At 39.4% G+C, this 20,760-nt stretch overlaps 1 protein-coding gene across 3 annotated transcripts in view; it reads left to right on the top strand.

Moving 5' to 3' along the window:
- Positions 1-20,760, top strand: part of frmpd4 (FERM and PDZ domain containing 4) — a 66,070-nt gene that overhangs the window by 29,943 nt on the left and 15,367 nt on the right. For all 3 annotated transcript variants that reach the window (XM_036139231.1, XM_012873257.3, XM_021321844.2), the window contains exons 3-15: positions 7,331-7,491; positions 7,748-7,850; positions 9,982-10,027; positions 10,947-11,051; positions 14,510-14,617; positions 14,996-15,127; positions 16,610-16,729; positions 16,920-17,056; positions 17,296-17,422; positions 18,590-18,679; positions 18,774-18,956; positions 19,052-19,175; positions 19,274-20,245. In XM_036139231.1, the coding sequence (XP_035995124.1) occupies positions 7,331-7,491; positions 7,748-7,850; positions 9,982-10,027; positions 10,947-11,051; positions 14,510-14,617; positions 14,996-15,127; positions 16,610-16,729; positions 16,920-17,056; positions 17,296-17,422; positions 18,590-18,679; positions 18,774-18,956; positions 19,052-19,175; positions 19,274-20,245 (2,408 nt within the window). The remainder of the gene's footprint in view (positions 1-7,330; positions 7,492-7,747; positions 7,851-9,981; positions 10,028-10,946; positions 11,052-14,509; positions 14,618-14,995; positions 15,128-16,609; positions 16,730-16,919; positions 17,057-17,295; positions 17,423-18,589; positions 18,680-18,773; positions 18,957-19,051; positions 19,176-19,273; positions 20,246-20,760) is intronic.

The following is a 20,760-nucleotide window of genomic DNA, read 5'->3' as shown; positions in this document are numbered from 1 at the left end:
GACAGGCAGAATGGTGAGTAGTGAATGGTGTTTATTGGATGGGGGATATAAAAGCGCATCACTTTTAAATTATTTGAATTCCTCAACATGCAATTATTTTAGCCATGCCATTTTAAAACTGCAAATAATGCTATTTGAAAATCTGACTCTTTTTTTTTTTGGATACACTTGTTCTCATGGCACTACACTGCAAGTTGCACATGATGTTCAGATTGTCTAGAAACATATAAAATATGCTATAATGCTATTTTTAGGTGTGCTTGATGTTCAAGAATATCGATTTGGATATTTCCCAACACATCTGTTGAAAATCATCCTAGATGGATATCAGTAAAATTACCTTAAATTTCAAGTATTGGTTAGGTTGTGGTTGATGAATCCATGTTGTGATAGTGATACAGGGGCTCATTATTTTTTTACCAAGCTTCATTTTGTCAGCTATAGTCTCCCAGCCTCCTACTAACACTGTAGAGCACCATCATGCCTAGAGACTTTTGTTTGAAAAGAGTTTTCACTTTGACAACAAACTAATTCCTTTTCCTACTAAATATGTCCCTCTCTGAAGCGTCAAAACATGAACAATTAAAGAATAACAAGCATTTATAATGCTTTATAATTGCAAATGCTTTGGTTGTTTCATTCTTTAGAGTAAATAACTGAATTAAAGGATTGCATGAAACAAAGAAATGACATGTTGGCGTGAAGCTGAACTTCTGCACAGAATGGCTGTGATCTTTAGGCCCTCAGGCAGTGCTGCAATAAAAACAGACATGGCTCTGATGTGGAAATCTCTGTGCAGGGAAAAAGGGGGGAAAACTAAAGATACACAACATGTATAGAAAAGATGTACTTGTGGAGTAAAAAAACTGTCCTAAGTCCTGAAAATCTGAAGCCAAACTGTGTGTTGTATGTAAAGGTGAACTTGATTCTGACTAGTTGGTATTTATACTTGCTATTTATACTATTTATTCTTCCTCTTTTTCCCGAAAAGTATTTGCTTATTTCAGCAAAAAGGAAAAAGGAACCCCACATTTTGTACATATTGCAAAAACATGGGCTGCAGAATGCTGGGAATAGAATAAATATAAAAAGCAATGCACCTCATTGGCAACAGACATGGCTGAAATCCCATTTATCATAAACATAAGATATTTACAGTGTACAGTCAATTAAATACTTTCACCTAATTTTATAGAATAAACAAAACCTTGTTTGTGTCCTCAAACAAGGTTGAGGACACAATTCATCGTTTTTTGCCTGATTTTACCCTCGATTCCCAATCAGGCACAGCCTGGATCAGTCTGCATTGACTGCAATCAGTCAGCAGGGCGAATCGGCACAAAAATCTCTTAGTGTGAGATGGAGTGAAGACTAGAGTCCGCAAGTGTGTGAGGGGAACCGACCCTGCCTAAGTTGCAGTCTTGCAAGTGTCTGAATTTCTGGAGTCGCAGGCAGGTTGTGTGAGCAGCTCACTGATCCAGCTGAAAACATGTGCTGCTAACAGCCAGTTGAGAAATAAATGCTGGGATTGGCCACAAGCTGTAAACTGATTTTTTTTTTCTCTGTACTAAATTATAAACACCAAACAACCGTCGGCATATTACAAACTGTTAAGTAATTATGGTGTTTCTGAATAAAACATTTTCTAAATAGACTACATTTAATTACCACATATTAAAAATGTTAATTTGTGCAATCCAGCACAAACATCATATTGTTGTCTGCTAAGTTAGAAATATATATATTTTTTAAAGATTAAAGCCAACACGACCTAAACGTCCCAAACGACCTCACTTGGAAAAAGATAATTGTTCCAAATTTTGACATGAGCACAAAAAAAGTCAACTTTCAAAACCATATTCACTTGTAGGATAAACTTTAAAGGAAAAAGAAGCAATAATTCATTGTTTTAGACAGAAATAAAACTAAAAAATAGGAATGTGAAGAACTAAAGATATCTTTTTATATGGAATATGGTAAGACGTCACACACCATCTCTCTTTATTGTTCTTCAGTTTCCTGTTTACATAGCTGGGCCCAGCCACGTGTTCATGTACGTCCATGTGAACAGCTGCCGCTCACGGCTCAGTCCCTCCCTGCCCATAAAATGCCACCACCAGAGCAGGGTTGCCATGTCTGCTCATTATACGCGAGCTTATTTTTCTGAAGTCAATTGTAAATTTCGTGAGCAGCAGGTCGCAGTTTTTTGGGCTTGTTTTTGGCCGTGAAGTCACTTATTTGGGTTATAAAAGAGGTGACGATAAACAAGAGCTACAAAGAGACCTGCTGCGTTACAGACAATGTGAACCGGCTACAAATATCCGTCCACCTACACACATACCCAATTTTACCAAAAAAACAGTGTTTGGCAAAGAAGTTGTCAGATAAGGAAAGTGAAAATAATAAAGAGAATTCACATTAACCTCAAGACCACTTTGAGAGCATATGTAGCTGCACTTTGACTCTGAGCATCTTGTTTTGGTCTACAGCCAGTGCTCAACAGCTCACATAGTGGTAACATTTTGCTTATTGCTCCTGTAAGTATTTACATCAATTTAAAGTTTTCATAATTTTTTTAAGACTTTTTAATTTTATGGAAGAGTGTAACAGAAATATAGTTGTTTTTTTTCTTCAAACTGTTGCTTTTGTGAGACTTTGATGTGTTCAGTTGGTTTTAAGTAGTTTGACTAATCCTGTAGTATGTGATCCCTTAGCAGGTGCAATTAAGTGTGTGATCCCCAGTCCTTTATTAGTGACACAAAAATCTGCTGAAATCCGTCTGTTTGTGTGAACTTCCAGTCTTTTCAAATCTGTGAATACTAGTGAATAAAGGTTGTGTAGAGTATCCCCTTTAGTCAGGTACAACAGGTAAATAAATGCCCTTGAAATAGCAGCAGTTTTTTTCTATTTGTTGTTGCATAATTTTACCTTTGAATCTTTGAATGGCTTTTAAAAATGTAGAAATGAAAATCTTTGACTTTTGCTAGTGTATTGTGGCCCAAGTATTCAGTGTATTTATGTGGCCCTAGATTTCCATACATTACTGGTTGAGTAAGCTTCTAATATCGGGGATTGTTGTTCATCACAAATCAAGATAACAAGATTTTAGAATCTTGCAGATCACTTTGAAATCAATCATCCAAATTATTTTTTTTTAAATAGTGTCCTGTCTGGCAATGAAGCAATAAGAATTGTTGTCTTAATGCCAAAAAGAGCCCAACACATTTTATTTTGACAACCGGAGCCTTACTGCTTTCGCCATAGTGCTCCGCTTGATTTATATACGCAAAAAGCTTTATTAGATTTTATGCAAGGGATATTTCAAGTTAAATAGCCACTGAAGCATGGAGGTAGAAGAGAAAAAAAGGAGAAAAGGTGATAGAGCAAGAGGAGAGAAAAGGGAGAGAAATAAAACCATCGAAAAATAGAACATCATGGCACAACTGTAAACCACGTAAACTTGCAAGCCAGATAAGCCAGATGTTTAGAGAAGCAGCAAAAACCCAGGAGATTCACACCTCAGGTGAGACACTTTGATGACAAAACAACTATAAGTTGTGGTGTCCTAAAATCTGACCTTTACAGAAGAGTGGCAAAAAGTAAGTCACTGTTGAAAGAAAGGCAAAGAAAATCACATTTACGGTTTGCCATGGGCAAGCCAGGCGGGCCGAGCAAATATGTGAAACAATGTGATCTGGTCAGAGAAGGACCAGGGTTTAACTATTTTGGTCTCCATTAAAAACTCTGTGCGGCTGAAATTTAACACATCACATCCACAGCTAAACATAGTGGTAGCAGCTTCATGATGTGGGAAACTGTACTTTAACACAAACAGGGAGCCTGGTTAAAATTGATGAGAGATTGGATGGATTGATGTTCATAGATGCTTCCCATTCAATCTGAATGAGCTTGAACTATTTTATAAAGAAGACTGAACAATTTTTACACTCTGATGTGCAAAGCAGATCGAGACTTGCAGCTGTACTCTCAGTGAAAAGTGGTTGCGTTCATTCATATCATATTAACCCACTTTCACACTCACAACTTTACCCAGTAATGTACTGGTAATTTGCTGGGTCAGGGTTATGGGTGAATAATGCCAGAACTGATTTACCGGGTAAAACTGACCTGGCAATTTAACGGGTCAAGACCTAGTATCATACCCGGTAATTTACCGGGACAGCTTTTGTGTGAATAAAGCCGTTTGTATTCCTGGGTAAGGCACGCTTTTTCGTGATTACGTTGCCTCATCCGCAACCGCCTGTCCTCTTCATATTTTTTTGCAGACTAACTGCAAGGTCATGCTCTAGTCATTGTTTAGCTCTTCCCCTGATGTCTGCAAGTCATTTCTCTGACTGAGACATGTACTGAAATTGTATTTTTTCTGTAGTTTTCATAAAGCTACTAACCACTGTAAGAACCACCGGTCCCGAAGGCATAGTTTGTTGTGGCTAATCAGCAGTTTGACAGATGTAATTTCCAGCGTAAATTCTTCTTCAGAGGTTGGTTTGACCGGTTAAAGTTATATTGCTTATATTACTGCCACCTGTAGGTTACATTAGGTACATCCATTCCATCCAAGTGTGAAAATAGCTGACCCGGTAATTTACTAGGACTAATTTGCATTTGTGAAAGGCGCTAATTGTTATTCGACCCAGGAATGTGTTCCCAGTAAATTACTGGGACTTATGTGTGAAAGTGTTTTTTATTTGGACAAAAAAAGTTTATGTCTCATTTTACTTCTTCTCCATAATTATGCAAAAAAAAAGTAAAATTAATATTATTGCCAATGCAAAGCACTATGAACAGAAAAGACAGAATTCGAGTTTTATTGTTTGACTATATGTTAAAGCCTTAGGAGAGATTATGACAATAATGTCTTCGAGTCTTAATTTTTAAATGAAACAAAACACATTTTCAGTTTAATACATGAAGGAATCCTGCAATAAACATATGTCATAGTTAGTAATGATCCATCTTGAGTTACTGGTTACTTTTGGGGCATTTGCTTAATTAATGTAAGAAGTGAAAAAGAAACTCACTGCCAGTATCAATGAGCCAGTGATATTTTCTGCAATGTCTGCAGAAAGTCCTTTTCTGAGTCTGAGTTCTTTTGAAATAATACTCATTTACTACCAAATAAACTGAACCAGCAATTCAATTAAGTTCTTATAAAATATAAATGGGGCATGGGATAGAAAACTTATAATTTGTAATAGAAACCAGTTTTTGGAACTGAGGAAAAGAAATATCTCTGTCAGATGGATGATCCAATCAAATATTAACTGTAATGGGTTTTTTGTACTTCCTCTAAGAGGATTTAAAGATCCTCCTCAGATTACACATATAAAACTAAAAGCAGCCACCGTATGTTATGACACACTGTTAAAAATGTATGCAGAGCAACATTTATGTTGTTATTTTTATTAGGCTTGCCTTGCTATAATAGTTACAATCACCTGCTTCTTGAAATGCCAAGTTATTGACAGGTTATGTTAGTTATTTTATTCTGCATAGAGTTGTATTATATAACTCATTTAATTTCTGTTCGCCATCTACATTTGACATGGTAATGGCAGATGGCATGGCCTTTGTTCTGGGGCGAGGTAGATAAATCCTTGCTCACAATTTTGCCTGACAATTGATTAACAATTTCAAACTTGTTATTGCCGTTCGGTCTCTTTTGTGACATTGCAAACCCAAGTGACACATCTCACTGTGTCTTTGTGCCATGAAAGATTAATTGTTGGTATTTAGCTGTGAATAGAACATGCGTTAAGAATAACTGTGAATTACACACTGTCTGCCCAGAGCTTTAATTAACCAACACTGTTGGCACCACGCAGAGTTGCCACTGCTGCTGCTCCTGCAGCCAGAGAGAGAGAAGTAACGGTGTAAAAAATGATATCACACAATATGTGAAATTTGTGTATAGTTATGCACACCTCATGAGCTTAAAATGCTGAAAATAATAATGTTCAACAGAATGTCTGTGTTGCAGTTATTTACAAAATGCAATGGTGAAGTTATATGAAATAAAGGGTCTAAAACAATAGAGGTTTAGTTTGAAGAATTGGGTAATACCAGGTATCTTTGAGAAAGTCAAGAAGGGTTGATCCAGGGGTTGTGTGAGGCCCTTGGAAGAGTTTCATGTGGGGGCCCACTTTCAACTAAATAATAGTTAGACTTGATTTGGGGGAAGTTGTGGAAGAGAGGTTGTAGTTTATTGTTTGGTTTTCAATCAACCATTAGAAAATAAAACAAAAATTTGGACTCCAACTCAGAAAAGAATTAATGTATAAGTAATTAAGAAATATGTAATTTTACTATATGAATGTTATGATTTACCAGATAAGGATGGTTTTCTTTGGCATGTATGACAAGCCAGTCCTGTATAAATTTACGAGCTCCAGGCCGTTGGAGGGCCAAAAACAATCCATTATATCCACAAAAAAAAATACAAAATATTGGTAAACCTCTGTTACAGTGCACAATGAAATTATTTAATCTATCAATATGGCTCATTGAATAGATTCTAACATGTCATAAATTAACCTGCACAGCAGTTCAATCTATCTATAAGAGTGTTGACCTCAGGGACTTAGTTATGGTTAAGGCTGAAAGATAAAATATATTTATAAACTTATTATGAAATAATGAAATAAAATAAATATTTAACTAATTATGCTTTTGCCATGTAATCCATTCATTTTCTATACCCACTTAGCCGTGCAGAGTCGTGGGGTACACCATGGACAGGTCGCCAGTCCACCACAGGGCAAGATAGGGACACATAGAACAACCACAAACACACACACACACACACACACACACACACACACACACACACACACACACACACACACACACACACACATTCATGCCTAGGGACAATTTAGAGAGACCTGTTAGCCTAAAGGCCGCTACATACTCCAAGAGAGTATGTCTCGCTCCCACAGCGAATGTCGACATTTTGTTCTTTGTTTCTGAGGGTCTCCCTCCCTGCTTGTTCTCGACACAATGTCGGGCAAGTAAGTTTTTTCCCAAGGGGTGTCCGCTTACTCTACTGTGATTGGACAGGATTTAGATGGCCGCATTTAGGTTGGAGAAGTGGAAATGTGTCACACAACTGTGGAACTGCAGTCCATCAGTTCAACACTGGTGGTTTAAGCGGTCGAATATGCTAATTCCACTCAGTTGCAGTATATAGAATTATGTAGCAAACATAAAGGCTTTGAAATGACTCAAAACATCTTTTATATTTTAGGTTGAGGTGATAAAATAACAGAAATTATAAAATATATATATTTTTTTTTTATTCCTCCTTCAGTCACGTCTCCCAGAGCAACTCCCTGGAGGAGGTTCGTCTGGAAGGAGACAAGTTTGTGCCCCCAGCACCCCGAAAGGTGGAGATGAGGCGGGACCCTGTGCTTGGCTTCGGATTCGTGGCAGGAAGTGAGAAACCTGTGGTGGTCCGCTCAGTCACTCCAGGTAACGAGAATGACCCACCTGCACTCAGCTTTCCACACAACACTCTGACTCATTCAGTCCACAGCCACATCACGAGATGAAATCCACCTAAAATGTAGTAGCTTGGAGGAAAACCCACTTACGCAGATGATTCAGTGATTTTAACAGCCCTGGATGAGTAAGCGTTCATTAGAGCTTTGGCCACAAGACAGGCCACTCAGAAAATGGAGAACCCTCCGCACAAGTGCCTGACGTGTTGTTTGGTATGTTTTGGCAGGGGGTCCATCAGAAGGCAAACTGATCCCAGGGGACGAGATCATCATGATTAATGATGAGCCAGTCAGCTCAGCGCCCAGGGAGAGGGTTATCGACCTCGTCAGGTAAGACATTTGCCTCCTGTCAAACCTGTCGCAGATGATTTAATACTAAGAAAAAATATCTACTTGATGATAATTCTGTTAAGATTTTTTTCATTCTTCAGCTACAAATGAATATATATCGTTCATGCATGCTCATTGACACTGTAGTGTATTTCATTGATATAATTCTGGAGAGGTATTTTCAATGGAATGGATGTATGCACATTATTCTATACACCTGGTCCATCCAGTTTGATTTAGCTGTGATGTGGATGTTTTGGAGCTCTTCATTAGATTAATCACCAACACACCAGAGTCTCTGCCAGGCCGTACAAGGGAATGTATGTATCTGGCCTGTGCTTCACAGATCTCATGGATCTGGATGGATTTTCTATGTAAAGCCATGTGCTTCCTTGACAAGACTTGAAACGAAGACCTTATTTTCCCTCAGATGCACTTTTCTGCAGATTTCAGTGTTTTTTTTTTTTCATTAACAACACTATTCTTTTTAAATCCTTCCTCCATTCACTGCCTCCTGCTTATTTTAGATTGGATACAGGGGGTAACTCCAGGGTCAAAATCCACACATCTCTCTCCCCAGTGATGCTTTCAATTTGAGGGATCCAAATGCCTCCCTAGACCTGTATGGAGACAAAGTGTGTCCAGTGAGTTCTGGGTCTGCCCTGGGCTTTTCTACCTTGTGAGATTTCCCCTGTGAACCTCCAACGTGAGCGCTCCAGATGGCAACATGATCAGACCACCTCACCTAAATATTTTTGATATTTTTGCTGGACCCTGTGCTCCCTCTGGATGAATGAGTTCGTGGACCCATTTCTAAGGTTGACCCCAGAGACCCAAAGGAGGAAGCTTATTTTAACTACTTGGTTTCAGGATCTGATTATTTCAGTATTGATCCATACCTCATGGTATGGTGAGAAATGGAAAGTAGATAGATTGGTAAAGTGAAAGCATCACTTTTTAGCACAATTTAATGACAAACTGAAGCAGCACACACATTACCTTTGACTTCACCCTAAGCCATCTATCCAGACCCGGCTGGAGAAACAAATTAATGGGGAGGCGGGGGGCATTACATTGTTACAGGGGGGCACACTCTTTCAAAAAACATTTTCTTTGTATTTCTGCTTTAACTAATTCTGCTTCAGCATGAACAGTGCCTCTCTGACCACTCCCACATCTCAATAAAATCTCAAAAACTAAAAAAAAAAAAAGCAATAGTGTTGTCTGTGTTGCCAAATTTGGTAAGTTAACACCCAATGAAACAATGTTTGGGCAGGACTTTTTTTCACGGGGTGTCCGACTGCTGTCCTGTTATAGGACAGGATTTAGATGGCCGTGTTTAGGTTGGAAAAGCGGAAATCTCTCATGCATCTGTTGAACTGTAGTCACGCAGACCCGCCGTTCAACTCTGGTGGTTTAAGCGGTCAAACATGCCACTTCCGCTCACTTGTAGGCAGCATTTGATCTATAAATTATCATAGCGGGGCTGTCCCACCCCTGTAGCACTCCAGGCCCCCGGTCTTTCCAAATAGGGCCAGGGCACACCATGAGCTGTTATGTGTCTGCTCCTCAACTTTTAACTCTCCACCTGCTCCGTGCTGAGCTCTCTATGACCCCCTCCCCGACACTCCCCATCTTCAGTGACATGAGGATGACTTCTGCAGCTGAGTGTCTCGTGCAGTATGACTAGACAGAGCTAAAACAACTTACAACCCCAGCTACAAGGGAAAAAACTCTCCGTTCTCGTGGAGTGTGTCAAAAACTTAAAAACGACGCAAAGACCTTCATGAACTAAAACCAGAAATATTGGATTAACTTGCTTAGATTAGGTAAAACAGGCCACCCTACCGGAGCCAGGCCTGGAAGTGGGGGCTTGCCCAGCTAGCCAAGCTTTTCTTCCTCGGGTTTAGCTGATCAGACCAAAAAGAGATAACAGTAAATCACCTCCGAGTAGGTGCACAACCCACAGAAAAGAGAGGTCAAGGTTTCTGGGTAGGTGAGTGTGGGGCCCTAGGTGTACTGATGCTCTTCTGTTGCAATCTGGTTTAGGAAATTTGGACCATCCATTTCATATTAAAAAAAATATATTTAAAAGTAACGTCACTCATTTTCTTTTCTTTCTGTTTCATAGGAGCTGCAAGGAGTCCATAGTGCTGAGTGTTGTCCAACCATACCCAGTGAGTTTCTATTCTTTGAGAGAAATTGCATTCATCCCAATAGTTTAAACATTTGGAAGTGATTATTTTGTTGACACTATGAAAGCAAGTCATTAATCACGCCATATGTGTGTGCTGACACTCTGTTATACCATTCAGTCAACTTAGAACTTAAGCAACTCAAACAAAGTCAAACAGTTTTGATCGCCTTCTTATCTAGGAGTTGGAAGCTTGTGTTAACCTGCCACAATAACATTTCCTAGAGATGCAAAGCACCAGATGGTGGTGAACACACAGTACCAGGAGCATACCCTCTTTGCGGCCTTTGTTTACAGTTCACATAATAAGTCACTGGAAATGGTGTTATGCAAGGCTTCGTTCCAAAAACAGAAAAAAAAACATCAGAGTGTGATCAAAGAAAAGAGGACATACGTACTGTTTGAAGTTCCTTATGTGGCAGGACACACAAACTCATAACTCACTTTAATATTAATTAATAAACTTGGTACTAAACCACAATCTTCTTGTAATTGTAAGGGTAAAAAAAATAAAATGTTATAGTGCCAGATGTGTCAAGTACTTAATACCAGCCTCTTAGTAACTGTTAAGATGCAATAATCCATCCTGTAATTGCTTCTGTTTACAGATTATATATATATATATATATATATATATATATATATATATATATATATTCATTCAGTGATACAAGGGTTATTCTCATGCTCATGTTCTTGGTTGATGTTAAACTGTAAATGGTGAATAGACTGAATTTAGCGCATATAGTGTTTGTCTAATTGCAGCACCTCAAAGAACAGTTAACCTGTTTTAAGAGGAAATTATTTCCCCAAATCATTGTTATGGCTCATCTCAAAGCGGGAGCTGATATTTGTTTAAAATCTCTGTTTTTTTTTTTGCCTTTGTTCTTTCTCTCTAAAAGTCACCCAAATCTGCATTCATCAGCGCAGCCAAAAAGGCCAAGTTAAAGACAAATCCTGTTAAAGTCCGCTTCGCTGAGGAGGTCATCGTCAATGGACAGGTCCCAGTAAGTCACACCCGGAAACTCGGCTTGTCCAGTTTTAGACGGAGAGATGAAGTAGACAAACTGTGAGTTATTAAAGCTCTAGCTTTATCTTCAAATATATGTTACATACCTTCAATTGCCTTCAAGCACTGTTGTTCTATAATGGCATCGTGCTGTGTGAACACACACGCACACAAAAGAAAGCACACACATCACAGCAAAAGATGACAGAAAAGGGTTACTATTGGCTTAATGCACATGAACAAAGAGAAAGGGTAGTGGCAAAACAAAGATGTATTTTTTTTGCAATGACAGGAGGTAACAGTAGTGAGGACACTGCTAGAGACAAATAACGAGAAATTCTTGTGCAATTGCTTCTCCAAATTAATGGCAGGTCACAGAATATAAGGTTTAAGGATCCCAGCAAGGAAACAGAAAGCGTTTATATATCCTGTACCTTGAAAAAGTGTTTTCCCCCTCTATTTTGTCATTTTCTGAACAGCAAATGGCAGTGTATTGTGTTGTTAGTGTACTGAAAGTGGAAGGCTAAATGATACATGGGTAAGAAGTGTGGCATGCATTTGTTTTTGCCCCCACCTAATCAATTTGTTTTAGAAAGCCTTTTGGGTTATGCCAGCTTTGCATGTCTAGTACAATTTGTATATTATATGTTTATTAGCAAAAATGATTATGCTCAGTGAAACCTGATTCAGAGCATTTGTGAATACCAGTTTTCAATTAAATCGAAGTTATGACTGGTTTACACATGAATCTACTTTGGTCTAAACCATTCCAGCGCTGTGGCTTTACATTTATTTATGTGATCCTGCTGGAGGGGGAATCTGTGTGATTCACAGAGGTGCAAAAGTTATTTAAAAAAAAATCAGTGGAAGCAGTCCAAACTGGCAAACAAGGACGATCGAGACTGGAGCTAAAATAAATTTGAATCTTTATTTCAATAATAAGGTAGGGCAATAAAAAAAACAACACACCAATAAAAGGTTAAAATCTAAAGCAAATTAGAGAAATGTTAAGTAACTAAAGCCTGGATTAAAAATCCTAAGAGTCCAGTTTTGCCTGCTCCAAGGGAGAGGGGAAAATATCCAAGTTATTTTTGGACCTCACATCTGTGCACCTCCAGATCACTAGGCATGGTGGGAATCTCCTGAAAAACACTTTGGCGTCTCTATCCTCTCTCCTACTGCTGTGTATCATTCCCTTTTAAAACCTAAAGCTGTTCCCTGATTAGTTGTTCAGTATACTGATTATTTCCACAATTAATGTGAGGTTGTGGCTGTAAACAGAAGCGTTGTTTTGAATTCAGTTTTGGGTTTGAGTGGGAGCCGGATGAACTGCTGCGGAACTGGTGTGATATGGTAAAATGAAGAAGTAAAAGAAGTAGAAGGTGATAATACAAGCAGCTGAGTTCTGGACCATTTGAAGTTTATGGAGGGATTTCTGAGGGAGACTAAAAAAAGCAGAGTTGCAATAATCAATACTGTGGCTGTGAGCAAGAACTGAGGTGAATTGAGGGAAAAGGGGAGGATGGAGATGATTAATGTTGCGTAGAAGATGATATGCAGACCGATTATTAATGTTGGGTCTTTAGACCATTTTTAAATCTGTTCTCAAGACCCACCTCTTCTGTTTGGCTTTCAAATTGATATAAGTTATCCATAGCTTTTTTTTATTTTCTTTTTACTTACTTTGTATATGCATGTTGCTACTTTTACTTGGATTTTTATTTCAACTTGCATATATTTTATTAGTTTTAAATCTGAATTTTTTAGTAAATTTTTTTCCAGCACTTTGGTGAGTGGTGGCTGGTTTTAAAGTGCTTTATAAATGAAGCTGTGTGGACTTGGTTTGGCATGTGAGAGGTGAATGATAGGGAACGATCAAGGATGACACCCAGGTGAGGAGGAGAATTTATATCTGTCAATTGTGAGAGAAAACCACTCTACTTTGGATAGTATGGATTTAGTTCCTATAACAAGGAATTTCATGTTATCACTATTTCATTTTAGGATTGGAGTAAACCAAGATTTAATTCCAGACAAACAGGAGGTGAGGGAACGGGATGAGTGTATAGAATTGGATTTACTGGATAAGTAGACCTTGGTGTGAGCTGCGTAGCAACGTATGTTAAATGCATGGAAGATATTGCAATGGCAACGAAGGTAAATGATGAAGAACAGGGGTCCTAGGACATAGCCAAGAGGCACCCCAGATGTTTTACAGAAGAAGGTTGGAAGTCGGAGGGCTTTTAATTTGGACAAACTGATTGTGGCCAGAAAGGTATGAGTAAAACCAGTCAGGGTTGGGGGTTGGGGGCGGGATGTGAGTGAAGCCAAGTGAGGATAATCAATTAATGCCGGATTCACACAGCAACATAATTAGCCTGATTTCTGCCCTGATCCTTCCCTTCCAACCATTTTAAGGATCCCCTGATAATCTGGATGGCTGTTAAGATAATATTATGAGTTATTCCTGCCGTGTGTGGCATGTTAAAAGTGATCTCGTCTGCTTGGATGGACGTCGGGTTATTCCTGATCTCAAATCAGGGATGTTCAACATATTGGAATCTGCTGGCCTAAAAACCTAGCGTGTGAGGTGTTCCCCAAGGACAAAGACGCCACCTGTTGAATGTGACGTGTTACTAATCAGAAAGTGGGGTGACGGAAACCCAGAAAAAAAAAAAACACACAACTCACCTCCATTCTCCGTATCATCATGTAGCAAATGTAGAGCTCCTGTTTGCGCTGTCTCCACTCCTCTAACCAACGGCTATTCACTTTGGAATGTTTTTCTATGTTAAATTTAGTTGAAAAACTCACCATTCTTCTCCCTTAACAACCATGTTTATTTACTCTGAACTCGTGTTTTGATTTTTACCGTCATGCGTGGTATCTGTCAGGTTTTGAAAATCAGCCGACACTTTTAAAATCTTGCTGTGTAAACCAGGCATAAGGAGAATGGAATGAGAGATTGTATCAAAGGCCACGCTCAGATCAAGGGAGGATGAGAGTGGAAAGTAAATTGAGTCAGCTGCCATCAGAAGTTCGTTGGTGATTTTTATGAGAGTGGTTTTCAGTACCGTGTCGAGGACAGAAATCAAACTGGAACTGTTCACAGAGGTTATCGTGAGTTAAATGGGGCCGAAGTTAAAGAGCAACCTTTTTTTTTTTTTTTATATTTTTATATTTTGGAGATGATTTCGGAATGCAAAATGAGGCACAGGGTATTATTTAGAGGTATTGGAGTAAAAAGGGCTGAATACCAATGCACAACACACTTTTAAATTTTTTTATTCCTAACAGATTTTGAAAACAGTTTGAAATGTTTGAATACTTTTGCAAGGCACAGTATAGGCTGTTTCTCAACTAGAGGGCTTCAGTGACCTCTCAAATCTATCGATTAAGCACTTCCCACTATAAAAAGTGATGTTTGTTAATTGTTGATTTTCCTTCCGTTCTCAGGAAACAGTAAAGGACAACTCCCTTCTTTTTATGCCAAATGTTTTGAAGGTGTACCTGGAAAATGGCCAGACTAAATCATTTAGATTTGACAGCAACACATCCATTAAGGTAGGTGCTGGGAAGAGTCTCCCTTCACACTGAAATGTTGTTATGTAATCTAAAAGGATGTTCAGGTTTTACATTATGAAGTGCCACCCTTTCTCTTCACTGTGGCATTCAAAACCTTACCTGAATTGAATTTATGATGCAAACAAAAGGCAGTTGGATCATAATTTGTTGCGACGGTGAGGCAAATGTAGGATTCAACATTTGCTCCGTATTCTTTTTGCAATTGGAATTCTAAATGTATGTTAAAAATGACAATGCTTTTAAACACTTTCCGCTGTGAAAATGATTTCTCAGCATGACTGCAAGCTGAGCAAATTGAAGCTGCTCCATCTGCACACGTTTTATATTGCATTAACTGTGACATTGTTTATCTTGAAGGACGTCATCTTGACCCTTCAAGAAAAGCTATCCATTAAGTGCATTGAGCACTTCTCTTTAATGCTGGAGCAAAGAGCTGAGGGATCTGCAAGCAAACTCATGCTCCTGCATGAGCAGGAGATGCTAAGTCAGGTAAGAACGTGAACAGGGATGGCATTAAATACAAAGATACAAAGCTGTGCTTCAGTTCAAACCCTCGAAACAGATCAAAGATTTTTTTTTTATTATTTCAAAAGATAATGACTTAAGATTATTCATTGACATATATTGATGTGTTTTCTTTCGGCTTGGTGTTCATGATAGTTATGCTCTAATTCGTTTTCCGAAATCAATATGTAAAGTTAAAAAAAAAGAAGTTGCGCTCAACCTTCAAGCTTACAGATAAAAATTGCTGAAGAGCAATTACAATATGCAAAAAATTTAAAATCTCAAAGCATACAGCTATGGCAGTACAAGAATAGAATAAAGTTATCAGACAAAATATCTGAGAGGCAGTAGTTCTAAGACCTATCAAACTGGCACCCAACACAGTGATTTAAAAGTGCTCTGTGAGGACCCCAGCCTGCCTGTATTTTACAACAGAGGCAATTGTGCAAAGCCTAGCTGGAGTGAAAAGAAAAAAAAATCTCTCATCGTCAGCCCATGTTTGTCTCCCAAGGGTAAAGTAGTTATTGATTATATTCAATAATGCATATGTATACCTAAAAAAGGACACAATCAAAAAAAAAAGCTTTGCCGTAGCAGACTAAGAACCTTCATGCTAATGAACAACACCCACAGTTGTGATAATGTGTTTGTTATTAATGCCACTGTGGTCCTTCTGTCATTGTCAAAACATGAACCTTGTTGCATCCTTGTCCCTCAGTCTTGGTTGTTTGTTGCCTTGAAGTCAAGATTTTAACTGTTTCTTAATGATGGTGCAAAATATATATCAAACAGAGAGACTGCTTTAAATGGACGAGGAAGTCCACCTCTTAACCTTCATTAAAATCACCCACTTCTACTGTGTTAAGGAGTTGCCACTCAGTCAGATTCTGTTACTACAGATATTTTTTGCATATTCCTATTTGAAAAGTCATTTTGTTAATAGAAAATGTAAACAAATTATTACAGTTGCCCTTTACAATTTTTTAAGAATGCACTTTACAGACACTATATCATCATCCATGTATGGAATTGAGATATTTTAAATTAATTTCCTGCTTCAAAACACAAAGGAAATATCTTTTTTTGATAAAGGCTTCTTGTTTTTCTTTACTTTCTTTTGGGTCTGTGTAGATTACATAACGTGCAGGTAGTTAATCTGTTAGCAACCAACCACTCTTTAATTATAACAGAGGGGGAAACAAATATTTTGATTTTAAATGACAAGCTAACCATCATCATAATTTCACTTCATCAACACCGATATTTTCCTCTATAATTCTGAAAAGCTCTACAACATACAGGATGTCAAAAAGTAAACATCGTCTGCATTTTGAACGTTCACTCCAGTTATTTGAATTCAGCAATTTTAGATTTTAAAAATCACTTCTGTGGTTTACTGAATGACAATTTCCAAAGCATACGTCTCCCAGCTGACCTGACCTTTTCCATTTTGGGTTCACCCTCTAGGTGACACAGAGGCCAGGCTCACACAAAATGAAGTGCTTCTTTCGGATCACTTTTGTCCCAAAGGATCCCGTGGACCTGCTAAGGAGGGACGCAGTAGCCTTTGAGTACCTCTACGTTCAGGTGAAAGCACAAGGATGCTCGTGTAGTGAAATAGGTTTTTTTCGGGGAGTAATTGCGCCTTATTTTGCACAGTGAAAACAACCATGACTCAGAGTTTTTATTCTGCAAACACTCGCTATGTGTGCGCTTTTCTTTTGGATAGTAGTGAAACTAACAGCTTCCCGTTGTGCCCGTCTCTGCCTCCTTTCAGAGCTGCAATGATGTGGTACTGGAGAGATTCGGGTCAGAACTGAAATATGACACAGCGCTTCGTCTGGCTGCCCTGCAGATGTACATTCTGACCATCAATACTAAGCAGTCTCAGAAAGTTTCCCTGAAGTATATTCAGTAAGTAGATCAGGTTTTACAGTCCACTGTGTGTCTAAATGAGCCTTTTCTTTCTTTCTTTTTAATAACTTGGTCCGGAACTTCCAGCTACTTGGTGCCGTTAAACAGTTTATGGCTTAACTATGGCCTTGCTTTGATAGTTGGTTATGAGACCATTGTAAATCCACTCAAAGCACCCACTTTCAGTGATGGGAGCCATTTTCAATTGTGCCTTATCTGCCTTAACTGTGTGTCCACAGGAAGGAGTGGGGTCTGGCATTATTCCTGCCACCTGCAGTGTTATCTAGCATGAAAGAGAAGAATATCAAAAAAGCTCTCACTCACATCCTGAAAACTAACCAAAATCTGGTGCCTCCTGGTAAAAAGGTAAATAGTTACTTATTTAATGTGTTTTTGAATCAAGTTTTTTTTTTGCACATCTGACTCAAGGTTACCACCTAGTGGAGAGCAAAGGCCCACACACTGCCATGCACATATTTACCCACTTAGTTATTTTTACACATTTTGTCACATTAAAAATAATCTTATTTCTGTGTATGTTATGTGGTTTAAGGTGATAATAGAAAAACATAAACTAACTAATAACGAAATGAAATATAAGGATATTTGGCCTTTCTACAAATGAAAACATGAAAAGTGTGGTTATTGCAGTTCAAGATGCAAGTCTTTTGAGGTATGTCTCTACCAGCCTTGCACATTGAGGGACTAAATTGTTAGCCTTCTTTGCAAAACCAGTTAGACTGGATTGAGAGCAAGCATGCTCCTGTAGCTTTGGCTGTATTGTAAGGAAAAATTGCTCTGCTACGAGGACGAACCTCCAACTCCAGCCTAAAGTATTTTGCAGCCTCTAACATATTTCTTTCCAGCATCAACCTTTAATGTTCTCCAAAGCATCTCCACAGCATGACACTGCCAACACCATGTGGTCGGCGGTGTGTTCAGGATGATGTGCAGTTTCGGCTTTCTGTAATACATGGCGGTTTGCATGTCGACCAAAAAGTTCAGTTTTGATCTCATCTGACCTGAACTTACCCATTTTTTTCCCCCTGGAGTGTTCGCTTGTGTTCCTTGGTCCTTGTGATGATGTTTAATAGCTAATGTTCTCTAACGAACCTGAGTATTTGACAGAGGAGCTGCATTTATACAAAGGTTAAGTACACACAGTTGGACGCTGCTTACTAATTAGGTGCTTTTTGAGGTGGATTTTACGCAGAGGTGTCAGTGTAAAAGAGGCTGTATATATCCTTCCACTACTCAGTTATGAGCCACTTTGTTTTCTTCTGCAATTCCACTGGGTGACATTGCAGTTCGTTGTAATAATATGGGGAAATGTTAAAAAAAACATCAAGGGGTGTAAATACTTCTGCAAAGCACTGAGGTAAAAATGCAAACTGCTTGCTTTAATACGAGGAGTGGTGTTTTTTTTTTATTTTTATTTTTTTTTAGATTTTGCTTTATAGTGGTTATTTATGCATTCACTTTATTATAGTTTGAGTCTGACACTTTGTCTCCCTGTTTCCGTCTCCCCTCCAGCTGACTGCATTGCAGGCAAAGGTGCATTACCTGAAGTACCTTAGCGACTTGAGGCTTTATGGCGGCCGGGTGTTCAAATCCACACTGGTGGTCAGTGAATCCATTCCGGTACCTCGCACATGCATGCTGCTAGGATCACATCCTGTTCAGTTCCATTTATATTATGTTTCTTTCCTTTTCACAGCAAGGCGAGAAACACACAGAAGTGACTTTGCTGGTGGGGCCCAAATACGGCATCAGTCATGTGATAAACACAAAAACAAATCTGGTGGCGCTTCTGGCTGACTTCAGCCACGTTAACCGCATTGAGATGTATGCTGAAGATGAGAACCGGGTTAGAGTGGAGCTGCATGTTCTGGACGTGAAGGTTAATAAAATTCTCCCCAAAATGTTTTTCAGTATAATTTTATACTGTATCAGCTCCCAGTTGTTTTTGACCGGATTATTGTTTTTCTCTCACAGCCCATCACTCTGCTAATGGAACCTGTTGACGCAATGAATCTGGCCTGTTTGACTGCCGGCTACTACAGATTACTCGTGGACTCGCGGCGCTCCATCTTCAACGTGGCCAAAAACACAGAAACAAGTAGGGAAACAATTCAGTCGGTCACAGTCATCGGACAGCTCAGCAGAAAGTGCTGCGTTTAAAAATACTCGCTTCACTTCTCGCTTCCTCTTTCACAGGCCATGCGGCTAAAGCGAAACAAAACTACCAGGCGATCGAGTGTGCGTACAGCATGCCGCACAAAGGGTGCGAGGAGAGAAACAACCAGAGGTGCAGCCAAGATTACTTCGACCCGGATTGCGAATACCTCGGCCACGGCAGATGTGAGGTCCAGCCTGTGTACGTCACAGAGATCCACCAGCCCCAGCATTCTGTTCACGTGGCAGAAAGAGCGGAGTGCTGCAGGGTTCCCTGCTCCCAGACTTATCTCAACATCCCAAGGCCAAAGCCGCCAGACTCGTCCAGGAATGCAAAGGTCTCCTTCATATTTGGGGAACCCCCGCTGGACAGCGTGAACCCCCAAAACCTGGGCTACCAGAGGCTGATGGACGAAGGCCCGGAGAGTGCTGACAATTACAGCCCCATGTACAGGCGTCTTGAAGAGGATTATAAGATGATGGACGCCATAGAGGAGGGTTATCCATACGCCACCAAAATCTTTGGTCCTGCAGAGTGTATCGAGGAGCCCCTGCTGCACGACATCTGCTACGCAGAGACGACGGACGATGCGGAGGACGAGGATGACATCAGCTGTGAGGAAGACCTGGTGATGAGTGACATCGATAAGCCCACATTGCTGACACTCTCAGGGTCCAGCGATGACATCATCGATTTAACCTCCCTCCCTCCCCCTCCAGAGACTAATGATGAGGAGGACAATGATGTGCTTCTGCACTCACTCAACATGGCCATCGCTGCTCCTCCTCCTGGTTTTAGGGACAGCTCTGACGAGGATGAACAGCAGGGCGCTGGGACTCAGGCCCAGGAGGCCTGCAATGATATTCCTATCTCGCTAATAGACTCGGTGCCCACACAACGAGCAGAGGGCGCTGGGGAGCCTCTGGACGATGCAGTGGTGTCCACCTTGCAGGCACTCGAGGCCCTGGCTGCTTCTGAAGAACAGAGTCCTGCACAGTCGGAGAGCAGCACAGGTTCTCCTTATACTATTGTAACATTCATCCACTAACTTTATGCTCACTTGGCCCATTCATTTTTGATTTGCTAGTATTATTTTTGTTTGTTTCAGTTTTTTTTTTAATAAACACCATTCTGTTCAATGTTTCAATTCATGAATATGTTTTTCATTCATTTGAGTCATTTGTACTCATCATTGTCATTTGTGTGGTTTTCTGCATTTTTTTTTTTTTTTTGCACAAAATGAAGTGTGAAAGGTTGCTAACGTGTTAAGGAATAATAGAAAATAAATATTCTTAAACTACTTTAAACAGATCTGACCAAACTTCTAGGTTCCCTTTCATTTCCATAACCAAGTCTTTGGAGAGCTGATCACTTTTGTAGCTGTTAATTTTAGTAGAACCGCTGAAGATTCTCACAGTTTTTGTTCTTCTGATGGAGCAGCATTGTGAGTCTCATATCTTTCCATAATGTTCAGTTATATTAAAATAAGAACTCTTTTTGTAACAGGCCCCTTGAGAGAGTGGATTTA

Source organism: Fundulus heteroclitus, chromosome 7, assembly GCF_011125445.2.
Source record: "Fundulus heteroclitus isolate FHET01 chromosome 7, MU-UCD_Fhet_4.1, whole genome shotgun sequence".
Lineage (NCBI taxonomy): Eukaryota > Metazoa > Chordata > Actinopteri > Cyprinodontiformes > Fundulidae > Fundulus > Fundulus heteroclitus.
Note: the sequence above shows the minus strand (reverse complement) of the source record. Positions and strands in the feature narration are given on the sequence as shown.